Source organism: Pseudochaenichthys georgianus, chromosome 19 (assembly GCF_902827115.2).
Source record: "Pseudochaenichthys georgianus chromosome 19, fPseGeo1.2, whole genome shotgun sequence".
Classification (NCBI taxonomy): domain Eukaryota; kingdom Metazoa; phylum Chordata; class Actinopteri; order Perciformes; family Channichthyidae; genus Pseudochaenichthys; species Pseudochaenichthys georgianus.
In genome coordinates this window covers 23,848,805-23,873,479 of record NC_047521.1, presented here as the reverse complement: position 1 = coordinate 23,873,479, position 24,675 = coordinate 23,848,805, and the positions used below count along the sequence as shown (strand labels likewise).

The 24,675-nt window shown below is 41.1% G+C and overlaps 2 protein-coding genes across 2 annotated transcripts in view; one reads left to right on the top strand and one right to left on the bottom strand.

Moving 5' to 3' along the window:
• cyth3a (cytohesin 3a) overlaps positions 1-8,494 on the bottom strand; it is a 32,372-nt gene extending 23,878 nt beyond the window's left edge. Inside the window, exon 1 of the mRNA XM_034106678.2 lies at positions 8,122-8,494. Within this exon, the coding sequence (XP_033962569.1) occupies positions 8,122-8,140 (19 nt within the window). The 5' untranslated portion in view covers positions 8,141-8,494. The remainder of the gene's footprint in view (positions 1-8,121) is intronic.
• Positions 8,495-16,950: 8,456 nt separating this feature from the next.
• rac1a (Rac family small GTPase 1a) lies at positions 16,951-23,763 on the top strand. The gene is made up of 6 exons (XM_034106681.2): positions 16,951-17,271; positions 19,271-19,342; positions 20,021-20,138; positions 20,639-20,701; positions 21,214-21,373; positions 22,446-23,763. The coding sequence occupies exons 1-6, from the start codon at positions 17,237-17,239 to the stop codon at positions 22,574-22,576; spliced, it is 579 nt and encodes a 192-aa protein (XP_033962572.1). The 5' UTR covers positions 16,951-17,236; the 3' UTR covers positions 22,577-23,763.
• Positions 23,764-24,675: the final 912 nt, after the last annotated feature.

The following is a 24,675-nucleotide window of genomic DNA, read 5'->3' as shown; positions in this document are numbered from 1 at the left end:
TCTTGCTCTCGTTCTGTCTCTCGGTTCCACTTTCACTTTGGCGCTACCTGTCTCACTCTTTTCCGGCCTCCAGCTTTTCCTGCTGGAGCCCGCCCCTTAAAGGTGGCGGGCGCGGACCGGTCATAGAGCCCGTAGAGTTAAAGGTGGTTAATTTTACCTGTAAAATCCATAGATTTAGGAGGTTCCCTAGTGGCCGTTAGCTGGACAACAAAAGGGGAAAAAAGTCGCGGCTTATAGTCCGAAAAGTACGGTACTTAAAAAACAGCAATTGTCTAATAGCCAGCAGGGGGCAACTCCACTGGTTGCAGAAAAGGAGTTCAACCTAACTGAAGTCTAGGAGAAATGTAGCCGACTTCTCACTTGATTTGGTAACCCAGCAATCATTTTGTTGATGAGTTTATGATTTCGATCGCAAGTCTAAAGTCCTATTTATTACAGCTAAATGGTCACCTTGTAAAAGATGATCCCTTTGAAAGTCAAATAGACGATAAAGCTGCATCTGCTATTGGGCGCTGCTACATTGAGATTGACAGGTCTCCACCACGATGGTGTTTGGTTTGTGTGTTGTTTGTGTCTTACTTTTGTCTTATGTCTTGCTCACTTCCTTCCCAGAGTCTACGACGACTTCTTGTATTCAATATGGACAAACGTTTTACTTGCTAAACCGCATTGCAAGCCGGCTGACTTTAGCATTTAGATCTAAAGCACCATTGTGCCCAAGTACAATGTGAACGTCACATAGCTTCTGGACTTAAAGCGTTCATTTCTTTAATATTGTCAAATTAAAAGCTAAATCAGGATTTTCCCTATCTCAACAAACAAAAGATGGAAGACATGGATGTGACATTACATTTTGAAGGGCGACATATACATTTGAAGGATCATTTCCTGACAGACGCTGCTGCTGCCTCCTGTAGGTGTCAGGTGATTGACAGGAAGCAGAATGAATATGACGCTTTATCTGATATGAACACGCTCACCTCCATTATTGTGATGGATATCTAGCTCGGGAGGCAATTTTGAAATCTGTAATCGGGTTCTTTTCATTTCTGCACACAATGCAGGAGAGGAAAGGTGTTTTCATATCTCAGATGACGATATGCAGGCTCCAGCAGGGAGAGCGTCAAACTGCATGATTGGCTCCGACTTCAAACCTGCAGAGTGCAGATTCAGGATGTTCCTGTGATGCTTGTGCGCCTGCCTGCAAAAACACTGACTTCTGCCGGACCACCATGATCCCGTCCACAATGACACTAGAGCAACGTTTGATCGAAACCACCCCACAATGTTTAGATAAATGGGCTCTCCTGGTATTCACGCACTACGTTTTCTATTGATGGATTACATATCAACTAGGGTTGCCAGAAACTGACCATGATCAAAATCGATTATTCGGCAGCCCTGGCGAATAATCATCGATTATTCGACCGTTGAAACTAAGCCAGAAAAAAAAATAATAATAATAATAATAATATATATAAATAAAATCGATTTTTAAAAATAATATTCGATTATGGAGACTGTAGCGAATATTCGAATAATCGAATAATCGCTGGCATCCCTAATATCAACCTGTCCCATGCTACCTGCTGGATCAAAGACAGCTCTGTGCTCAGCAGGTCAACTTGAAAACAGAACAGGAAGAAAATATACTTGAACAAGGTCCGGGCAACGTTTAGATATCATGACATGAGACTAGATATCATCTCTTAGATTTTGAATATCGTTAACAGTTGTCTTTTTCCTGGTTTTAAACACAGCCATAGAGTAAAACATGTCATTTTCTGCAATTACCAGATGGATTTAACATTTTAAGTATTTTCCTTTGTTCGATTTATCAAAGAATCTGTATAATAGATTCTTATTAAGTAAATATTTTGTAAAAGCAATATCTTCATGACTTTAAGGTAATTGATCAATAATACCATAATAGGATTTCATGTCGTCCAGCCCTAACTTGAACATTTCAGCAACAGGAAATTAAATGAAGGCGTGCAAGAACATGTTATTAAGGTCAGAACAAGCTGTGATCTTTCTAAATGTATTGAGCGAAAAGCCAGCCCTCCAGCCTCTCTCTCTGCACAGCCCTCCCTGCGTATGGTCAGCTGGACCCTGTTTTCTCTTTAACCCTCCTTCCACTGACATGAAGTGTAGATTACTCGAGCACACTACATCTCTGCAGCCCTTCAATGTCTGTCTGTGTTCCTCCTCGACTCCAGCTCATTTAATTTGCCGTTCCTTTTGTCTCCCATCTGCTCTGTGTCTCGCGCTTAAAGAGCCTCCCCTCTTGTCAGCTCTGAGCAATAACTCCAGGCAAAGCGTAACTCTATTCACAACAGCAGAGATGTTGCCTTACAATGTCTTGTATCCACACACACACACACACACACACACACACACACACACACACACACACACACACACACACACACACACACACACACACACACACACACACACACACACACACACACACACACACACACACACACACACACACACACACACACACACACACACACACACACACACACACACACACACACACACACACACACACACACACACACACACACACACACACACACACACACACACACACACACACACACACACACACACACACACACACACGGTGATGGGAACATGTTGGGAAGCCTCCCCAGTCCTCTCCTAATCAGGTCCATATGTAGTCCTCTTTCTCACCACTTAAGTCAGGCAGTTTGTTACGAGCTCAATCCCCGCACAGGGCTGTCTGTGTTTGTGCATTTATCTCGTTGCATGTGGTAGACTCTACTCTACTGTATATTTAATCTTCTAATGTTGCACCACAAAAACCCATAATCTTGGCAGTCAAAATTAATTCCCGTTCTCTCAAAATCCCCCCTTAAGCCTTTAAACAACACGGCCAGCTTGTCGGGTCAACCGATGAGATTGTAAAGAGCACATTTCAGCACATTATTTTGGCATCTGTGTCAACACACATTTGAGAAGCGTTTCGCCTAAAACATTGCAGACATTCATTCATTTCAGGCTACTGGGTTGTTGCAGGAAATGTGGAAGTGGTGGATTCAATCCAGCTCCGGGTTTTGATATCCAAGAGGAAATTATTTCTGCAGCCAGGTGAATAAAACAGATGTGAAGTATGAAAGAGGCTCACATAAAACCAAAAGCTTTTAAGGTATTTATAATTTAAGTTATACTCAGTGGCGGTACTCGCACTGGTCTATTATTCGACACTTTGGGAAATACGTTTTTTTGCCAAAATGTAGATAAAAAAGATCCATACCACTATCATGTCGTTACGGTAATGAAGCTACGGGCAGCCTCAAGGAAACTTAGCTTAGCACAAAGACTGGAAACAGGGACACTTTTCGTATAAAAGGTAACAAACCTATAAAGAATCTGTGACATAACATCCCTATTAAAACCGTAACACCATTTTTTTTAATGAAACAAACTTGTTGTTGTTTTTGTTGTGCTTTTGTTTCTTTGGACAGAGCCATGCTAGCTGTTTCGCCTGTCTCCAGCTATTATGCTAAGCTAAGCTATTGGCTACTTAGCTTTAGCTTCATATTTAGCGTGCTGACTTGTAAGACCAAAACATTTTCACACTTGAGACTGAGCAGGAACTAGTGACTAGTACTTTGTCATTTTGTGAAAGTACAGCTGCAGGTTGATTTGATCTATCCACAAATGCTCTAATAACTTAACCTCTAATGTATTTAACCTAGCTTATCACACAAGCAGCAGGTTAGGTAGACAAGACATCCAGATGCAGAAAGACACAGCTGTCTGCTTCCATCTAGCCATTCTGCTCCGACCACTTACAATAAGCTAGCCTCCCTGGGCGAGGTATATCTGGAGAGCAGCCGCAGCTCGCCCCCAGACTGTCTGATGTCCTCCCACACACTCACCCTAAAGCCACAACAAAGGCTGTACCCTAATCACACCAACTTCCCCTTCTTACCAGCTAATCCCCCTCAGAACGAGAGCACTAGGCGCCAAGAAATCGCACATACAGTGTGTTGATTCAGGTTTTCACAAAAAAAGCCACCCAAGCTTGGGTTTCCTGCCTGCTGGGGTGATCGTGATGTGAAATAATTGCATTAAGTCAAATGTCCAGTAAGTTTAAGGAGATGTTTACAAAAAAAGCAGAAAACAAAGACGTTTCTTTTCTTTCTTAGGGAGATATTTCCAAGCAGAAAGCCAAGGCATGACACTGCACACAGACACTTCCAGGCGTGCACCATTAAAAAGGCGCCTACAGACAAAACAGTAAGTGCTGCAGTCAGATACGACTTGTTATTTCAGCGCACATTGAGTCCAAAGAGAATAGAAGAATCGAAGGAAAAGGCCTTTCCCATTCAACTTTTCCCACGCTCAGATAGACAGAAGAGTGTTGATTGACAGAGCGGGGTTATCACGGCACACGCAGGAAATATGGTGAAGGAAACCCCATTAACAAACATGTCAGAATATTTTCGGGCGTCTGCACGGCTTGTTTAAGAGCCTCAGTCGACACAGACATCTTTATTCAGGTGAATTCTATTCATGTAAGAGTTTTAATACCCAAAAATCCCCAAAGAGCCCAGTCCATATTAATCCTCTGACGACAGCGTTGCATAGCTCCTATAAAGAAGAGAAAATACAAGGAGTGTTCAAACTCACGGCCTTCCAGCCAATTTCTGCTTCTGTGTTCTTTCCACTTCTCCATCCAGCTAAACGAAGGTGCTAAAAATAGACGCGTGAGTAATAAAAACACTTAAGCCTGTTGCTGGTTTTTGAGCATTCTGAGGCCTGGCCCTTGTCTGCTCTGTGGCATGTAAACGGAGCAGAGAAGCGCCTTCTTCACTTAGCAAGCACAGTAAACATGTAGCAATGAATCCCATGCTATAACTGCAAATAATGCACAGTATTGTTGTATGCAGAAACGTGTGCAGGTTGGTCCAACTCCACCGTTAGTCCACCACTGATACTCAAATGAAGGTTTTCCATTGGTTGACAAAAGGTCTCTCAGTTCAGAAGCGTCACCATCCTTTCCTCAGTTTGGGGCCCTGTGTAATCAGTAACTGTGATTACTCACCGCTAACTGTTTCCGACTCATGAGAGGGGGCTTGTGGGAGCCTCAGGGCACTTTCACGAGCCATTGTCAGTTTGGCTAGTCCGAATCAGAGTGAAATTAATCGTCTTGGTTCGTTCTATTTAGTCTGGTTTGAGCAGAATTTATTGCGGACCAAACCAAAGAAATCCATGTTATTCGTCAGAAATCTGGCGGTGGATAATGTAAACATACAAATCAACCAGCGCTACATGAAAAAGATTCCTTTCTCCTCCAGTTTTTCATGGAATAGTTTATAAACATTGCCATTCTGTGGATTTGTTCTGTATGATGAGCACATGTATGCAGAAGGCCAAGTCTTCCATTCATGTTAAAGAAGACATAGTATGCCCTTTTTTAATTTCAAATTTGTATCTGGTGCCTCTGTGAAATTATTACATGCTTTATGCTGGAGGGAACTTTGGGATTTTAGCCTTTACAGACCATTTACAAACACCAATAATCCTGCTTTGTGGTTAACTTTCAGCATTGGGTCGGATTAAGTTTTCACTATCATCAAACTCTAAGCGCTCACTTGGAAAAGGACCAGACCTGCAATTATAAGGCTTGTGAAAGCGCCCTTAGCTGTATAGTATTTATTAATCCTGAAGAGCATCTGTTCCCTCTTTAGTCCACTGGTGCAGAACAAATCATAGCCCCAACTTTGAACATATCTTGCGCACATACATGCAAGCGTGAGAACATACCAGAGTCCCTAATGCACACATGATGGTAATGTGAACCATTGTTGGCATGCAAAAAGCACCTTCGAGCAACAAAGCACAGATTGTCTATGGATGTATTCAAAGCCACTCAGCGGAAAAGCCCCAACACATAACGTGGACAATTATGTTGAAATGTCCTGATCTGTATTTTATTTCAATGTTGATTTTATAAGAATTTGACCCATTGCTGTGTACGAAATCCGACACGTGTTAGTCCAATTTCTGCATGTTCTGATTCAAAACTATTATCATATGTCGGTTTACGAGTTGTATCTTCTTCTGCTGCTAAATCAGTCACTGTTTTAATTGGCACCGCTCTTGATGAAGGTGTCACTTTGACTTCAGCAGCTGTAAGTGACTAGGTGAGACCGATTTAGCTCTAAGTGCCCGTGCTGTGATACCAGCCGATCGAGGTGTGTGCATGTGAACAATGTTAAGTGATGCATGCAATAGAGTGAGACGCAGCCAGGGTGTGAGTGAGCGAACGAGAGCTCTTAATTACTTTAACATTTATGGTAAGTTATTTCAACAACTCTGCACACAATCTCTCTCTGGGATGTGTCGTATGCTCTGTGCTCGCTGACGGCCTGTCACATGATTCAGTATCTCTTCACTGGTCTGCTGTACGGCGTGTGGAACAGGTGATTAGATCAACCGATAAAGGGGAAGTGTATGGTTTATGATATGGTTTGAATCCCAAAGAGAACACGTGTCAATTTCTACACCGTGATTTTAGTAGTATTATTACTTTCAACCAGATTCTCAAACAACATTTGGAGATGGTGACATACTTAAATCTGCACGCAAGATGAATTACATATTGCTTGTGTAAAGTTTATACCAGAATAAAGCTAACATTTGAAGGGCTCTTCTCCCTGGATCTTCAATATGCTCAAATAGTTTTATGACAGGTTGCCCATTTAATTTTGATGTGTCTTTGGATCTAATGTGACCAAAGTTGGCACGAAAGGAACATCAGGAGGTCACCAATATATAGCTTGGACTCATCCTCTTGGCAGTTTGAGAAAAATAAAGCGCTTTTTGAGCATTAAAACATGGAGACATGTCACAGTAGAGGATCAAAATACAAATATGAACATGAAAATGAGCCCCTTTCAATGAAATCAGGCATTTCAACTTCAACTCAAACTTGAGTCACTAAATATGATTCGGTTCATTGAGACAGTTCAGACAGGAGAATACTGTGAGGGGGGAAAAGTGGAAGTCCAGATGAGGGTCTCTCCTGGCTCATGCTAATCTCTCACAGTTGAACTGACAAACTGTTATCAGCCGTTTGTTTACACACTGCCTTCATGGCCTTCAGCCCACAAGGCGGTTTGGATTATCTGCTCATAAGCATCTTGCGCTGTGTTTCAGAACACACATAATAACTGATATGGGCCTCCGAGCTGCGAGCGCTAATCCTGAAGCACCATGCAGCTGCACGGCTTCAATTCATTCACTTTATCACGATACACAGTCAGGTCTCTGGCACCAAATACTTTATTATATACCTGCTGGATTCTTACTTTCGATGCTTGATTTAATATTTACTTTGGATCATTTTAGCACAATGTCACTTTATAAACCTTTAGCTTCAAGTCAATATTTGTATTCCTTTATTGTCCTAGCCACTTCCTCTTTTATGTTTTTGTCAAAAATAACTGTTAATATGCATTGTTTTCTGTACTGAAAATGGCATTTAAATGTATGTTTGCTTCATTTATAATATACCATATCATTGCACACATATATTTGGCACAATCTGCAGCTTTTGAAATAACCTTAACACGCTTTATCTGAATCAAATATCATAATAGGGACCTATTTTGTATGTTTTTTATCAAAGGATGTAGCTCCTGCAAGGTCTCTCCTCCTCCATATGGAAGGCTGCCAGTCCATCTTATCATTTTCCACCAGTTTAGAGGCTTCAAACGGAGCAACAAGATAGTGAGAGCAACTTCAAAGCCTTACAGCAAGACATCAAACAGATGGAGAAGGTGCATGCATGATGAAAAAAATGCTGTGTTTTGGGCTTTTTATTGCCATGACTCCAGCATTTCGATACGGTTCTGTAGCTGCAGGAGACTCTCTCTCACTGAGAAATGCTCCAATAATGTCATGATTTGTTTTTTTTCTGGGCTGGTTTGCAGAAAAACATCCTGGTTGTTAATTCTCCACACACACCCTCCTGACTCACACACACACACATCCATCCATGCCGTCCATCCATCCGTGCACACAGGCTAAGGAAGAAACCCAATAAAGGGACAGAAAAACAAAAAACAGCCTTACCGTGATTGTCTTCATCCATGTTGATGGCAGCAGTGACAGAGCAGTCAGTCAGGAAGGTGTGTCCGGGTGAAAACCTTTTGGAAAAAAATGTATTTTGATTTTTTTTTTACAGCGGGATTTTTCTCTGCTTTCCCCCCGCTGACAGACAGTCGAAGCCGGCGTGTTGACAGACAGATAAAGGGGTCTGGTGCCAAGATGTCAGCGGTGAAATTAATGTGAAAAGAGGCAGAAAAATAAAAACCGCAGTCTGGGTGTAAATTAAAGGGAGCTGGTTAATTGTAGAGCGGGTTTTCAGAGGGTCTGACCGCGGTGTGAGGCTCCAGCAGCGGCGGCGTTTCTCCCTCTGTGCTCCATCCTCCAGTCTGCACCGTCTGCACACAGAGCAGGGAGGCGTCACTAAGCCCCGCCCCCTGCTAATATAACACACACACACCCACAACCACACACAAACACACACACACACACACACACACACACACACACACACACACACACACACACACTATGAAAACAGTTCAATTAAAATATATAACATCTAAAAATACTGTAGCCTATTAATTTGAATGTATAATTGGACAATATAAACTCCCCTCAAAAATGCTATAAAAAGACACAAATTACAAAACACTTAGGCTATAGTTGTGGGGAAAGTATTTAAGAGAAGCAATATCAAATTATGAGCACAAACATTCATGCATTCCATATTTTATATCACATACTTTTTTTTTAATAGATACTAAAAGTTATAATCTGAAATAAATAGATAATAGGCTACGGATTTGAGCTTTTTATTGCATTCTTGGAGGATTTTTGTATGCTGGGATCGCTCTAAATCTTTTCATACAATACTTTGCCTCATGACATACAGTACATGCATGATAAACAGCAACTGAATTGTGAGGTAAAGATTTTAAAGAATAGCGTAATCAGTGCACTAGTCAAGAGGCTAGATGTTAGTTAGACTAATGGAGTTGATCTATTAGTCAAGAGGCTATATGTTAGTTAGACTATTGGGGTTGATCTGTTTGTTATTCAGACACTATAAAACACTGATTATTGTGTCTGGTGACTGTTTAAGGTCAGAGGACAGGCTCCTTCAGTTCAGCGAGGGGTTACACTCCTTAATCAATGAGGTGAAGGTAAACGGATAAGGGAACATGTCAGAGGGCTTTGGGATCACGTTTAACTCATTCACCTCATACATCTACTCCAGTGTTTCTCAAACTTTTTCATACCAAGGACCACTTAACCAATACAAAAACACTCGCGGACCACCTAACTCCACAGATATCCAAATCGTTTTTCTAGAACAGATTACAAATCGCCTGAAAATTGTACAAACAAGTGGCAACAAGTGGGATGAAGGTGTTGCACTGGGCTATATCATGCAATCGAAAGTGAAACTTTAGCTCGCTCCATTGCGGAGATATTCCCGCGAGAGTGCGGAAAATGTAAATGTATTTATTTATTTCAAATGTGAAATTGTACCAATATACTCACAGACCACTAGGGGGCCCTCACGGACCACCAGTGGTCCGCGGACCACACTTTGAGAAGCACTGATCTACTCAGCCCATGAATATACATTCTAATATATCAGTAAATGAAACTTTGATATATTTAATAAAATATAAACTCTGTCCATGCACTGCTCCCCAAAAGTGATTTTACGTAATTCTATTAATGGCAGATGTTAGGCTTTGTGGATATTTTGTTGTTATGCTAGTTTATCTGGTTGACTTTTAATTTTTCATTAATTTTGATATGCTTTTTTTACATTTTTACCAACATATGATTATCACCATCCACTCTCTTTTTGAGTTTGATTCATAGTGTGATAATATTGTTCTCTTGAATTCCTTTGGCCATGATAATCTTGTCGTGAGAATTGAAATGGCCAGAGTCCCTAATGCAAGTATGATCACTTTACATTGTATTACTTTGTTTAATATTATACATTTACACTTCAGTATTTCAAATGTTATGATTTGCTTCATTTCTCATCCACAGTTTTGGTAAACCTATTCAAGAAGCCTTCCATAAATGCACGTCAACTCACTGATTCTGACCTCATACCTCCACCCTACTTCGCTAAATGATGACGCAGGCATGTAGACACCTACAAAAATAAAACAGCTCAAACATTTCCAGTGTGTCCCGGCCCTATGGTCCCGGCCCATGTGAGCTCATCCCGCGTTTCCAGGGAAGATCCCGGCAGCAGGGATGTTCTGTGGGGACGGATGTGAGCCGGAGCCAGAGTGGTCCAGAGTGCAGGAAGGGAGTTGTGCTGAGACGAACTGTGCAGCGCTCTGCAGGCGGACAATGGAAGAAAGTGTTGGAAAAGGAAGTGATGTGTAGGCCCTGCCCTCCACCCTCATTAAAAAAAATCTGATCTGACCTGTGTCACTGTACTACCAATGGTTGAGTAGTTTCACTCACGTCTATTGTGATTTACCTGTACTTTATTTGAGTATTTCCAGATTAATTATACTTTTCCCACCGCAAATCAGAGGAACTAGCCTACTACTTTTTACTACACTGAGAACCTAAAAAGTGCAATTTTTGGGCCACGATTAAGGCAACCAGGACAAAGAATCCTTGGTCTGGGGGCCTTTGTGCCACGGGTTGTGTGTGGTTCAGTCAGAGTAGTTTATTTGTTAAAAAACGAATTGTTCAAATCTTTGTCCATGTGACCAGAACATCCATTTAAGGGCAGCCTAATGCCACAAAATGTTGACTTTTATCTGGTCTACAGTCTTTTCTGGAGGGTTGAAGCGTGAAGCACACAGGATGTAGGTTTAATTCATCAGTCAGACATGGTCAAATTATCAATAGGCCAACATTTAAGTTGTAGGCATGCATGGTTAAATCAGTTTTAAGTATCAACTAGCTCGAAAAAAGAGCATCAGTCTTACGATTTGATCACATGTTACAAAAGTTTCTCTTTCCTAAAATAGAAAATAAATGGTCTCACATGTGTTTTCCCTCAAAAGCTCCAGGCATAAACAAATACTGACTCCATAGCTTACAATTAATTTGCGGCATTCCCCCATAAATTCCTCCTCACACCCCCGAGAGGCCCGCCTGCAGTGGGTTTCATCTTTACAGAGAAACTTGATGATTTCATCCTCATAACCCTCTCTCTTTCTCTGTAATACTTCTGCTGCTGTGGTTCCCTGAAACGCTCGCAAAGAGAGAAGTGTGAGGGAAGTGAAGGCTGTCACTTTTGGGGAAAATCCCGCGTTGAGTGCCGATGTCCGGAGCAACACAGGAAGTGGCTCCGTATCCGGAGTAAACAAAAAAAAAGGGTGGAGACCAGCAAGAGCTTTCTCTGTGCTACAATCAAATGAGTTTAATCAATAAAAGTCTGGAGTTAATTCATCTGCAATGCTCAGTGTTTATCAAGATTTGGAAATGACGCAGTCGTCTGACGAAGACACAAAGGCATGTTTAAACAAATTCAATACAACAGAAGATGTAAGAGTCTGTTTGATTGATATTTGACCCATACACTTGGCCTCGCTCTGACATCATGTTTGCCAATGCTAATATAGTCACGTTTATTTTTCCCCCTTTGCAAGCCAGCAGAAGAAAACATTAGATGGATGCACTTTATATTTCACTGGAAGCGGGTTACGACAAGGCAGCATATGTCAGCCACATTAAAACCATCAGTAGACGGACTGACCTCCAGCCTGTGAGTGATGGACGACCATGTGCATGTTCAGCAGTCTGATTACAGCCAGGCACATGCACTAATGTATGCATGCATGTGAGAACTGTAGGGTAAGGCTATTTTAGTTGGCTCATGAGGCTTGGTGAAGAAAAATGAAGCGGAAAGTCTGAATTAAAGGGGCCCTATCATGCTTTTTCGGGGTTTTCCCTTTCCTGTTATGTGTTATAGGTTTTAGTGCACGTAAATCAGTGACCATCAACTGGCGACCCGCGGGCCAAATCTGACACGCCAGACATTCTCATCCGGCACGCGCTGTGGCGCTGGCGGAGTGGTTAGTGCGTTCGCCCCCCACTCAATTTATTTTTACAACGTCTCGTGAGTAATGTGCAGTACCGGAGTCCAACAGAGAGGCAGCAGCTGCGGGACAGTAGCCTGCGTACTGCGTAGCCTTCCTTGCCCTAAAGAAGAAGTGATCCTTCGTTAGCGTGAAGAGTCTGCTTTATGTGCTCCGCAGTAGCCGCCGCTGCGAGGCTCCGGCGACTTGACAGTACATGAGCGTGCTCCACTAGCACCCCCCGGGTCAGCAACTTCAAAAATGTAGGGCTATAACAAATAATCGATGGCCCCCGAAAGTGTCTCTAGGAATCATTTTGGCCCTTGGTCAAATGTAGTTGGTGATCCCTGACGTAAACTCCAGAGGGAGTTTCTGAAACGCCTCCATTGGACTTCTTTGTTTACTTCTGTAACAAAGTGACATCACTGTATACGTAACACTCGCGCTTCTATTGGCTAGTGCTCCAACACATTGTACGTGATAGGCTACGGGGCGGGGCATCTCTAAGCGGTTGACCAATCACAACAGAGCCGGCCAGCTAACCAATCAGAGCAGACTGGGCTCTGGTTTCAGACAGAGGGTGAAAAGAGGTGCTGCAGCACAGGCAGTATGAGGAAAATAAAGACGAACATCAAGGTACAAAATATGAACCTAAAAATGAGCATAAATGGGCCCCTTTAAATCCCAAATCAATATCACATAATAAGTTCTACTCTCTAAGGTTGTAGAGGTCGTCTGGGAAATATGGGGCAACAAAAACCTTGATAGAGAAAAATAAAATGAAGACAAGTTATCCAAACTGGAATCGTGAAGAAAAGAGCTGCTATATATAATATGCAACAGGTTCATCCAAAATGCAATGCCGTGAACTTTTGTCACACTCATGGGGAAGTGACCCTGTGCTGCGTGGGACCGGATCCATCCAGAGAATCTCTTGGCTCATGTTGTTGGCAGTGCGGCACGTATAACCGGCCTCATGACCCATACCATAATAATGAGACGTTGAGCCCTGCAGCTTCAGTCCTCTGTATTCGAGTCTGATTCGTTTTTATTGAGACATGCTGATAATGTAATGTCTACCAAGCTCTTTTGTGCACAGACATATAGGTGGTTAAACTATAGAAAAGCATGCTCTATGTATCTGTAATGTCACTGAGGACAGTCCACTACCAGTAAAGGGTCACTTTGTGGGTTCCTATGAAAATGTGTTGTGTAAATAAATACTCAAAGCCGGGATTGAAAAAGTCTGGTGTGTTTCTGAGGAATTCCTGAATCCTCTGAAAACCATCTGCAACAGACCCACACACATTCCTGCTAACACAGAAACGTGTCACACTTCCTTTCTCACAATGGCTGAGAGAGTGAAGCTGGCCATACCGGTAAAGAACGGAAGAGAAACTGAAGAAGGAGAAACACACACACACACACACAGACAGAAAAGGAGAGGGAGGACAAAGGGAAACGCGTGGGACATCTTTCCAGCTGGGAGCAAAGGGAAACTTCCCATCACATCCACTGCAGCAGCATGTGCCTCTCTTCACAGCATGAACAGATCTGATCGAATGTGAATGCAGAAATGACTCATAAGTGGTTGTCATCAGAAAGAAATAGCGTTTCAAACAGATGGGACTGGACATAAGTGATCACTCAGAAGCTCCACTTCCACCTGATGACTAACGCTCTGCAATGAAGAGTGAGGAGGACTGCTTCAAAAGTGTATTTTTAGCAACATTTAACGTCTGCTGCCAGTCTTTAAAGCTGCAATCTGAACATCCTTCGCTACAGATCAACACGCAGTCGAACGTTAGAGGCTTGCGGGGAGCATCAAGTTTCATTTTACAGCTTCCACACAATAACAAATAATCAATTTCCTTCGCTGAGACATTTTTAAATGGGATTTGTTGCATTGTGCAGCCGTTGGGGGATCATGAGACAACAGGCCACTGGGCACAGACATGTTGAAGTCCACAAAAGCAAGATGTACAGACTGTATTGTGGCCTTTTTCCTATCTCTATCTTATTTATATGCATCTTTTGGCTATATTGTGTTACATCGGGGACATTTTGTTCCCTTTTTTAGTACTTTTATGCCATTTGTTGTGTTCCTTGTTGTGTTGTTGCATCTCTTTGTGGTTGTTTGCCCTGTTTTGCAGTTGTTTTGTGCCTCATTGTGGTTATTGTGTTTATTCTTTGGTCATGTTGTGCCTCTTCATAGTCATTTTAAATCTTTTTTGGTCATATTATGTAACTGTTATGGTCTCTTTGTTTTCATTTAGAATTGTTTTTGCATCTTTTTGCACTTGTTTTGTACCTCATTCAGGTCATTTTATTAATTTGTTGGTCAATTTGTGTCTCTTGAAGTGACATTTTGCAGGAGAAAACCAGGCATTATGCATCCCTCGGCCGATGCATGGTTCACTAATCCATCTGCAGCTACACTTAGCAGAAGAGTAAGGTTTTGCATTTATGATTATATGCGTATGAGAAGGGATAAACGAGGTACAAAGTGGTTCTTTGATGCAGCTGCGACACATTATCTATCAATGTTATATCTTTATCAGATATGCAGCGCTCTAATCAGACTTGCCTCCAGAGATGAATTCTCTAGAAAATCTATCAGATGTCACGGCTCGAGCTGCTGAATGATTCATAGCAGTGCTAGATATCTATAGGATCTTATTACTGCAGGATATATGGGCTTACATTGATCACATGGGGGAAGTAGCAATAACACACAACCTCTGCTTCAACATCTGCTCTATGTTCTCAGTTCAGCTGAAATGATGACGACAACTTGAGGATACTCTCAACCTTTAGCGTTCACTCCATTAAAATGTTGTTTACTCCACATTGTGTGGTGGCAGGCCTCCCGTGGCCTCTGTTATGAGTGCTATACCATTACAGAGCACATTCTGCCATTTAAGTGTCGATTGCCTGCAGACAGTCAATCGGACTCCTATGCAAATGAGAGCACCATGACAGGGGTCATTAAACCTCTGTGATTATTTAGAGAGCTAACGGTTAAACATAATGATGCGATACAATGACTCTGAGAAAGGCAGTGTGGGGAGGCAGGTGGAGAACTGAGCGTGACGGTGCACAATAAAAGCCTCGCCAACAAAGTTCACTTTAACGATAGCAACGCTTTCCGAATCACCTTATAGGAAGTTCTTGTACCAATCCTTCCAAGGACAGGCTAGAATTAACCTTATTTTCTTGATGCTAAGCCAACGTAGATGCTTCATTCTTTATGATGATATGATTGGTGGGTGTAATTCAGTAGAAAGAAAATAGTTCCTACATGAAATGCTTTCAACAAGGTCTCTGAAGGGTTTTGTGTATATAGGTCATGATTTCTTAATCTTGACAGATATATTACTGTTGAGTTTTAAATTAATCTTTTTGGTGCTCAGAGCACTACAAGCAGAGTGCTGCCTAGTTTCCTTACATGAGAGAAAAGGCAGACATCTCTTACACTCGGCCATTTACATTAAACCAATCTTGATAAGAGGAAAGAAAGTATTTGTTTGTTTGTGGAGAACTGTCTCTTTAATAACCCAAACTTAACTTTAAAAGTGGACTAGCAGAAAAACCGTTCTAAACACAATCAACAGAGCTCCGTCCAAAAAGCAAAAATGAAATTGCTAAGTAAATTAATATGTCAGCCCGGAAAATAATGACGACAAATGCCAAACAAAGATGTATTGCACTGAAAGGAGGCACTTAATGTAATACTAACAACTCAGAAATGTGTCTATGAAACTCATTCAAGACATATTACAATTTTATAATATGTTATTTCTTTCTGAAGATGCGTGAACACTGCCTCGGAGCAGATACCCTCTTTAATGTATTTTCTCAGTTTGACATCCTGAGGTCCCACAGTGTTTTACAGACTCCCCGATGTGCCGACGACAGGCCGGTTTATCCTTCATTAATCTCTCTCCTCTGCTTTTACCACCAACTTAATGCTGACGTTTATCCTATGAATGTGTTGTTTGCTGGAAAATCCCCCAATAACATTGTCCAGAGTCAAGGTTACTAATGTATGTGAGTGTGTGGGTGGAGTGTGTGTGTGTGTGTGTGTGTGTGTGTGTGTGTGTGTGTGTGTGTGTGTGTGTGTGTGTGTGTGTGTGTGTGTGTGTGTGTGTCTCCACTATTTGCTACACTGATTGCCATGGACTCGTGAGTATTTGATGGAGAAATAAAACCATTACAAAGATTATGCCTGAGACTTTCTACATTCAACAAACTGTTATGGATACGGAGAGGTGTGTAACATTTGGATACTATCATAAACTAGTTAGACAGTAAAACGCTGCTCTCTTGTGGTCACATGTGAAACTCCAGTGAATGATTTTGCAATACTACATGTACAGTAAAGTAAGTCATACTTTTAAATATTGACCCCATGTTCAAATGCCAACTTTAATTTATTCAACACATTTAGTATTTGTATGTACCCTTAGTATCACAGAAAAATGACTTAGTATCTCTAAATATTGACTTAGTTTGCACAATAATGACATGATATCGAAAAAATAACTTGGTATAAAAAATGACTTTCACGATTTTCAAATTCTTCCTCACAAACCTAGCTTTTCATGTTATTTTTTTTAATGGCGTAAATGGGCTTCCAAATTTTTCATTTGGGAAAAGTATGTTCATATTTCTCCCATCACTCTATTTACCAAAATAGATCTACCTGAGTTGCCTTGTCACCTGGTGTGTTTCCTGTAGTCACCGGTAGATGGCAGTGTTTCTCCGACCTGCTTTCACCGGATGTGACCGTCAGGGATCTCCGAGCTCCAGCTCTCATCTGTGGGCGTTTTTTCCCCCTATCTTGCCTCCTGAGTTTTTTCTTTTCTGGGTGTTGCCTGTTCGGATTACAACTTTGGAGTTTCACCGGGTGTTGCTGAGAAGGACACACAATCTGGATAACTTTCTTAAACGACGACATTATACTAACTTTTGGAGCGCAGTCGAAGGCACTTTGGTTACGTTGCCAAGCGACACCGGCTGGTTTTATTTTAGGCGCCGTTAGCCTCTGCTAAGCTAACTGAAACCACCTACCGTTGGCTGGTTGCTAGCGAGAGAGGAGACCAATGCAGGCCATTAAGTGTGTGGTGGTGGGGGACGGGTAAGTCTAACTATATTTGTAATCTTAAACAGTTAAACTATCATAATTAAACTCATATTAAAGCAGTTAAAAGCTAAAATAGTTAGTTTTTGCTGTCCCGGTTACCAAAAGTTGTGTAACGGCTAACATGCTCTAGAAAACACGCAAAGATAGTGGAGGACGGTCACGTAAAAAACATATTTGCAACCTTATTTTAACCCATAACACGCCCAAAACTGGCTTATATGAAAGAGGTTCAACAGCTAACATTATTTGTTGTCGTTGACCCCCTTTTCATACACTTGTCTAACCGCTATGAAGCTCCAGATAACATGCTAAGGCAGTAGGAAACGTGACGTAAAACCACCCTTTCAACCTTATTTTAACCCACAAAACGCCCAAAATGGACTCATGTTTATAACATAGGTCTTTGACCCCCTTTTCACACAGTTGTCTACCCGCTATGAAGCTCCAGATAACATGCTAAGTTGAGCGACGGCTGTTGTTGTGCCTGCTCTGCAGCCCAGCTGGGTCAGACAGATTTATCTACATGCTCCGGTTAGGTGTGACTAGATGGGTCACAGCATGTCATTTATTAGACATGACGCAGGCCGCCATGTCGACAGCTAACCGAGCTGCTTTATAACCCGACCCATGAAGAAGCAGTGGTGGAAGAAGCACTCAGATCGTGTACATAAGTAAAAGTAGAAGTACCAGAGTGTAAGAATACTCTTTTACAAGTAAAAGTCCTGCATTGCAAATGTTACTCAAGTTAAAGTACAAAAGTATTAGCATCAAAACATACTTAAAGCGCCAAAAGTTAAAGTACTCATCATGCAGATTGGCTGTAATTTAGATGAATATGTATTATGGGTTTTGATTTATAGATGTTAAAGGTACAGCTAACTTTTATTAAGTTGTATACTGCAGCTTGTGAATGTTAATCAAGGTGTAACTAAAGTCTGCAAAAGTAACTAAAGATATTACTATTAAATACATCTAGTGAAGTAAATTGTCAAGTAAAGTACTAGTCTCTCAAATGTATCGTTATAGTACTTTAGTAAATGCACTTTACTATCCCTTTTCAGAATGGCCGCTTTCGCAATATTATAAAATGATATCACTGGATGGTAATCAGTAATCCTCCATTACTTCATTTTTAATTAGCTGCTGGTAGCAAAGGTGGAACTACCTTTTAATGACTTGTTATACTTACAGTAAGTCCATAATAGTACATTATAAATCATTAGTTCTCACATTAATAAAATGAAACTGCCACTCTCAACTGCTGTTTTGCTTCCAAATTAGAGTAGTATAATGAGGTAGCATGAAATAAAAAATATCCAAGTACAAGAATCTCACAATTGTTCTTAAGTATTGTACTAAGTTACTTTTCAACATTGCATACAAATAATTGTATTTTTCACTATTGAGACATTTCACACACTTTGTACATTTGTCCTTAACCAAAGTCACTTAAGGCCTTGGAACAACTTATTTTTACAACTTATTATATTGTTTTGGATAACCCAACTACAATAAAGTCCACCACCAGCTTTAAAGCAGCCTTTGGTGTATAAACTGATGACGTAATCTGAAGTGTAGGCATCAAATAAGATGACCTTTTATGAGTCCCACAACCAGGAAATTACCAGGGTAATTTCTGCAGCGAATGGACAGTGTAACAACAGGAGCAAGTACTACAAACACAACAAATGATTGTTTCCACGTATGATGATAGTTTTGCACACATATTGATATTGCACAATACATGAATACAAAAAATGGATGATATTAAACTATCATCCCATGGGGAGAAACTGCACTCAAGTGGGGCAACACAGGTTAGACCTCCCTGACTGTTTAACCTGTCAGGCGAGACAGGTTAAACATACAATATGCATACACACACTAAGAAACTGCCTTGCGTTTGCCTAAATTCCACTTAAGAATATACTGTAAAAATACATGTTTTGGTTCTCATCTTTGTATTTTCTCTTTTGATCTTTTCTAATCTCAGGGCTGTGGGGAAAACATGCCTGCTCATCAGCTACACTACCAATGCCTTCCCTGGAGAGTACATCCCAACAGTGTAAGTCACTCACACACACACACACACACACACACACACACACACACACACACACACACACACACACACACACACACACACACACACACACACACACACACACACACACACACACACACACACACACACACACACACACACACACACACACACACACCATGAACAGCTGTGATAAGATGGTCAGCAATCAGTTCTGTCTTTGAGCTTTATCTCTTCACCATATTGTAATATATTAGGTAATGTTGGAAGGGAACCGAAATCTTCTATCCTATTATGTTATTTCACATCTTGATAGTGATCTATATCCTGATATATAGCAAGTTGTTGGGTGATTATATAAACATATAGTACAAAATAATTAATGGTAAACCTTTTTTTCCATACAACTGTGGCAAATATTAACTTGAAGAAGCAAGATGTTTCAAGTAAACATTTTGAGAAAGAAAGTATATTTATTTAAGTAATAGCTCACGACAGGCCGTGGTATATTTGATTTAGTATGTGTTGTATATGTTTTTTTTATGAATTTAAACTTTATTTCACCACAATATGATTCCATTAAAAGACAAACCATTATCATATTGAATAATCGCCTAGTCCTATCCTTTAGGGAAAATTGTTGGAATGCATTAAACTACATTTTTCATAGCTTATCCCCCCCCCCCCCCCCTCCTACAGCTTTGACAACTACTCTGCCAATGTGATGGTGGATGGCAAACCGGTGAACCTGGGCTTGTGGGATACAGCGGGACAGGAGGACTACGATAGGCTGAGGCCTCTGTCCTACCCTCAGACAGTACGTACACACATCCATACACTTCACTAACAACAGCATGGTCTCAGACCGCTGCCGTGCACTGACCAGTATCAGCCAGACAATGTTAGCATGAACACTGTTCTCACTTTGCCACCATTGATTTAGAGTCATTCACTGGCTTTAAATGCTTCAGACACTCAGCAGAGTAGAGCCTCGTATCCATAGTACCTATACACTGTCTGCAGGAAGTGAAAGGCAGCTCTTGTTTGCGCTCTTTGTCCCCACAACAAACTGGCCTCTGTGCCAGAGACTCTCAAGGAGCTGAGAGCGAGAGTCAGTGTGGATCTAACCAACAGTGTCTAGTTCTGTGAACCCCCATGTCTTAGCATTTGGGGTCTATGAAGTCAATGTTGTGTGCTATCTTTAGCATCATAGTGTCAAAGATGGAGGTATTCTTGTCCCAGTAGTAACTTAAACACTTACACAGTGGCTATAAAAGGTGTTACTGGTGACTTGATGTTTGTCCTTTTCCTCCTCAGGATGTGTTCCTGATTTGCTTTTCACTAGTCAGTCCAGCCTCCTTTGAAAACGTCCGTGCCAAGGTGAGAAAAACCTGCTCTACATCCCTGTAGTTTGTAAAATCGGCCAATAATGTTAATATTAAGTTTGCATAACATTTCATAATTACATTACATTTCGGTAGAGGAACGAGACAGCCGTATCTTGGATTCTAGCCATTAGACAATAACAGTTTCCAACACACCTATTAATGTAACAGTGACTGCGCTTGTTTTGATATCATAGGCATTTTTGAATCAAATCAACAATCTTAACTGAAATATTTACTTTTATTCTTATGTAAATACAAAATAACTCACAAAACCTTATTTTAAAATATATAAAATTACAGATTTAATGACAATATGCATACTTTTATGCAAAAGACATTCAACACGTTGCGATTAATGTAAATATTCAGCCATTAAGTACACATTTAAAGGCAGAGACAGACTGTCGGTCATGTTAAAATAACCCATGACCCTTTTTGAATATATTAAATATTCCACACTGTCTGCATCCTGCGACCGCTGACTGTCCCCCCTCTCCCCCTCAGTGGTACCCTGAGGTGAGACACCACTGTCCCAACACGCCCATCATCCTGGTGGGCACCAAGCTGGATCTGAGAGACGACAAGGACACGATTGAGAAACTGAAGGAGAAGAAGCTCAGCCCCATCACCTACCCTCAGGGCCTGGCCATGGCTAAAGAAATAAGTGAGTTGAAACACCACAAATGAATCCTCAGATCCTTTGAGAAATGGTTGAATGCTGTTCTCTGAATCGTGATTTTGTGTACTCATTATTATGGTCATTTTAAATCCGTTTCCTGATACCAATTATATGGAATTAGGGTTGTTCTAGAAACCTCATGCCTGCTCTGTAGTATGGGATTTACAGTGTATTACCATGTCCTAAATACTTGGGTATTCTACTCTTACACTTTTCTTGCATTGTATGTATTTGTACTGCTATGTTTGTAATTTAAATGTTCTCAATGTTTTATGTGCGGATGGAAAGTAGCTCAAAGCTAAATCCGGCATGTTTACACTTGGCATATTTCATGTTTTAAGTATTCATTAATGTGCAATGTCCCTGCCAAATAAATAAATAAAAATACTGGTACAACATCATCAAATGTGATATAAGACATTTGCCACTTGCTCAATTGTTAAAATAAGCATATATTGAATAGGTTGTATCACCAGGGGGTCCACGGGGTCTTAAAAAGTATTAAAAGTTGATGAATCAATTTAGCGAAAATTAAGGCTATTAAAAAGTATTAAACGCATTTTCCAAGGTATTACATTTTGTGGCTTGTTTTCAATAAGTATATAAATGGTCCAAAGAGGTTGTATTGTACAGTCTGCCTGAATGTAGTCATGGCGTAGGTGTGTAGTGTGATTCTGTGTAGTTTATTGATGGCATCCCGTTGGGTTAGACGTCATCTGAACAGGACATCGCACGCTCACTGCTTGATAGTGCGTGAAGGTCCGTTTACGCCGGTTGTTAAACAACATGGTTATGGGGAAATGCAAGTCTGCGTCCAAATGGTTGGAAGATAAGGAGGAAGGACAATCAATACTGTATATAGTCAATGTGAGGTAAAGTGTGTCGCCAAGGTAACCGGTTAGAACTCCAAGTGGCAATGAGGTCTTAAAATGTATGGAAAGGGTCTTAAAAGGTTTTACATCTGACTTCAGGATTTCTGGATGCCATGCAAACAAAAACAAACTTATTTGCTGACTTGCCCCTCTGCCTTTTTGCTTTCCTCCCCTCCGCCCTCCAGGTTCAGTGAAGTATCTGGAGTGCTCCGCTCTGACGCAGCGCGGCCTGAAGACGGTGTTTGACGAAGCCATCAGGGCGGTGCTGTGCCCCCCGCCCGTCAAGAAGAGGAGGAGGAAGTGCAGAATATTGTAAGGGAGAAACACAGGGAGTAGAATAACACAGTTGCAGTCAGAACCCGCCTACCTAGGAGAGGGAGAAAGGTGGCTGGGTTCCCCACATATCTATTCACCCCGTGTCCTTGCTTACATAGAAGCTCCGGTAGATCAGATCTCCATCTAAAAGGACTTCACAGATTTAAGCAGCGCTGAAGGTTTGTCTCTCAGATCTGGTTTCTGTTTGCTTTCATCTGTATCGTCCTTTCAGATCGACAGGAATGAAGTGACTTTGTTAGGCCTTGGGGAATGTGAGGGAGAGGGTGATTTAACATTTCACATCACCTGTCTCCTACGTTGTGAAGAAACACTACTTGAATGTGATTTTATCATGAATTAACTGAAGATGTAACTCTTAAGAGAAGGGGGTCCTGCATTGCACTCTTTCCCCTACACACTACAAGATTCCTGCTGCCTTGATGACATTTTACTTTTAGCAAGAAATGTGTTTCAGTAGCTCTAATTTCCATCGTCAGTTTCTTTTCAGCTGCGGTTGTTGGACAGTTTGTTTACATGTTTCATCTGACTAAACTGAGGTGTTGCCAAAACAGGTGGTCAACGGTCATCACTTTGTAGTCGCTCCTTGGACACTAAATATCTCTTCCTTATTAACTTAGTTTCTAACCTGTTCAAGGTACCATCATGCAGTCACGGTTAAATCCTTAAATTACATGGAACCTTTCTTGTAGCAGATGCTAAACGAAGTACTAATTTCTGTGTACAAGTAACAAGCATTTAAAACGCAGTCTCTGCTAGACGTCTAACAGGTGAATGTGAACACACGCAGTATTTTCTAACTGTCGGGCCTGTGAGGGTGCAGCGCTGCCAGTGTTGTTGTGCCGTTTCGTCCTCAATCTATCTGTGATTATAAAACTCTCACTAAGTTCTTGTTGATTTTGACCACATCTACTACTGTGTTTCATGAAGTCTACGAGCCAGTGCACTCAAGGTTGTAACGGATGTCTCTTGTTGTACAATATGAGCAGTAGCTTCGAAGCAAATGCATTTTATTTTTAAACGAGCAATGATCAAATTGCATGGGTGCCGCTGTAAATCTCATTTTCAGTGCGCAGTGGACACGTGGATTTACTTTCTCGCTTAATATGTTTTAATTTTCACATAGTAATATGCAGATTTTTTGTAAGCAAATAAATTCATTTAAAATTATCTGTTTGATTTGTTATTTCTGTTCAAACATCATGGTGCAGGGAAATAATATAAGAAGTGTAGTTTCTCTGGACCTGTGCGCATCAGAGGGCCACCTAGTGGGTCGTGAATGTACTGCCAAATTGTGATTTAAATAAAAATGTTGTGTAATACACAAGCTAGTTATTTTTAAATATCTAAATATAATTCACTCATTAAAAAATAAAATTCATATTTTTAGATACAAATATTCCCATGTCAGGTAGAAACAAACATGTTACCGTTACTTCATGCATTGATACTAAATGCACTAGTTTTGGGGTAAACCAAGTCATCATTCTAATGACTTGAATGTTATAGACGAACATATATGGAAGAACCCGGTCCTATTTCAAATTAAAAAGCATGTGGTGAGGAAATATGACCGTGAATACATTAAAGGGGACCTATCATGCAAAATGCTCTTTTTTATGTATTTTATACATAAAGATGTGTCCCCCGGGTGTGTCAGGGAACTCGCCTAGCGTCAGAAAATACAACCCTCTCTTTTCCTCCGTACCCAAATCTCTAAAAACTGGGCTACAACGGAGCTGATCCAGATTTGCGTCCGATATGACGTAATATCGGAAATGTAGGCTGGCTTTACACCCACGGCCCTATCAGAAACAATGCCCGACTGTTTTGGACGTAATATGGTCTGTGTTTACATTAGCATCGCTAACACTCAGAGCTAACCTGTACTGGAGAGCATGTGTGTGAAGAAGCAGGAAGTAAAAAGGAACTCACCTTGTGGTATAACCGACAAGAGAGAAAGCCTTTGAGCTCCAAACTGTTTCAGAAAGAATCCTTGATAATCCATGATATGGCGTTTCATCACCGCAGTATTTAGTTTAGACAGTAGCTGCCGGGTCCCGCATGAGCTCAGCCCCCTCC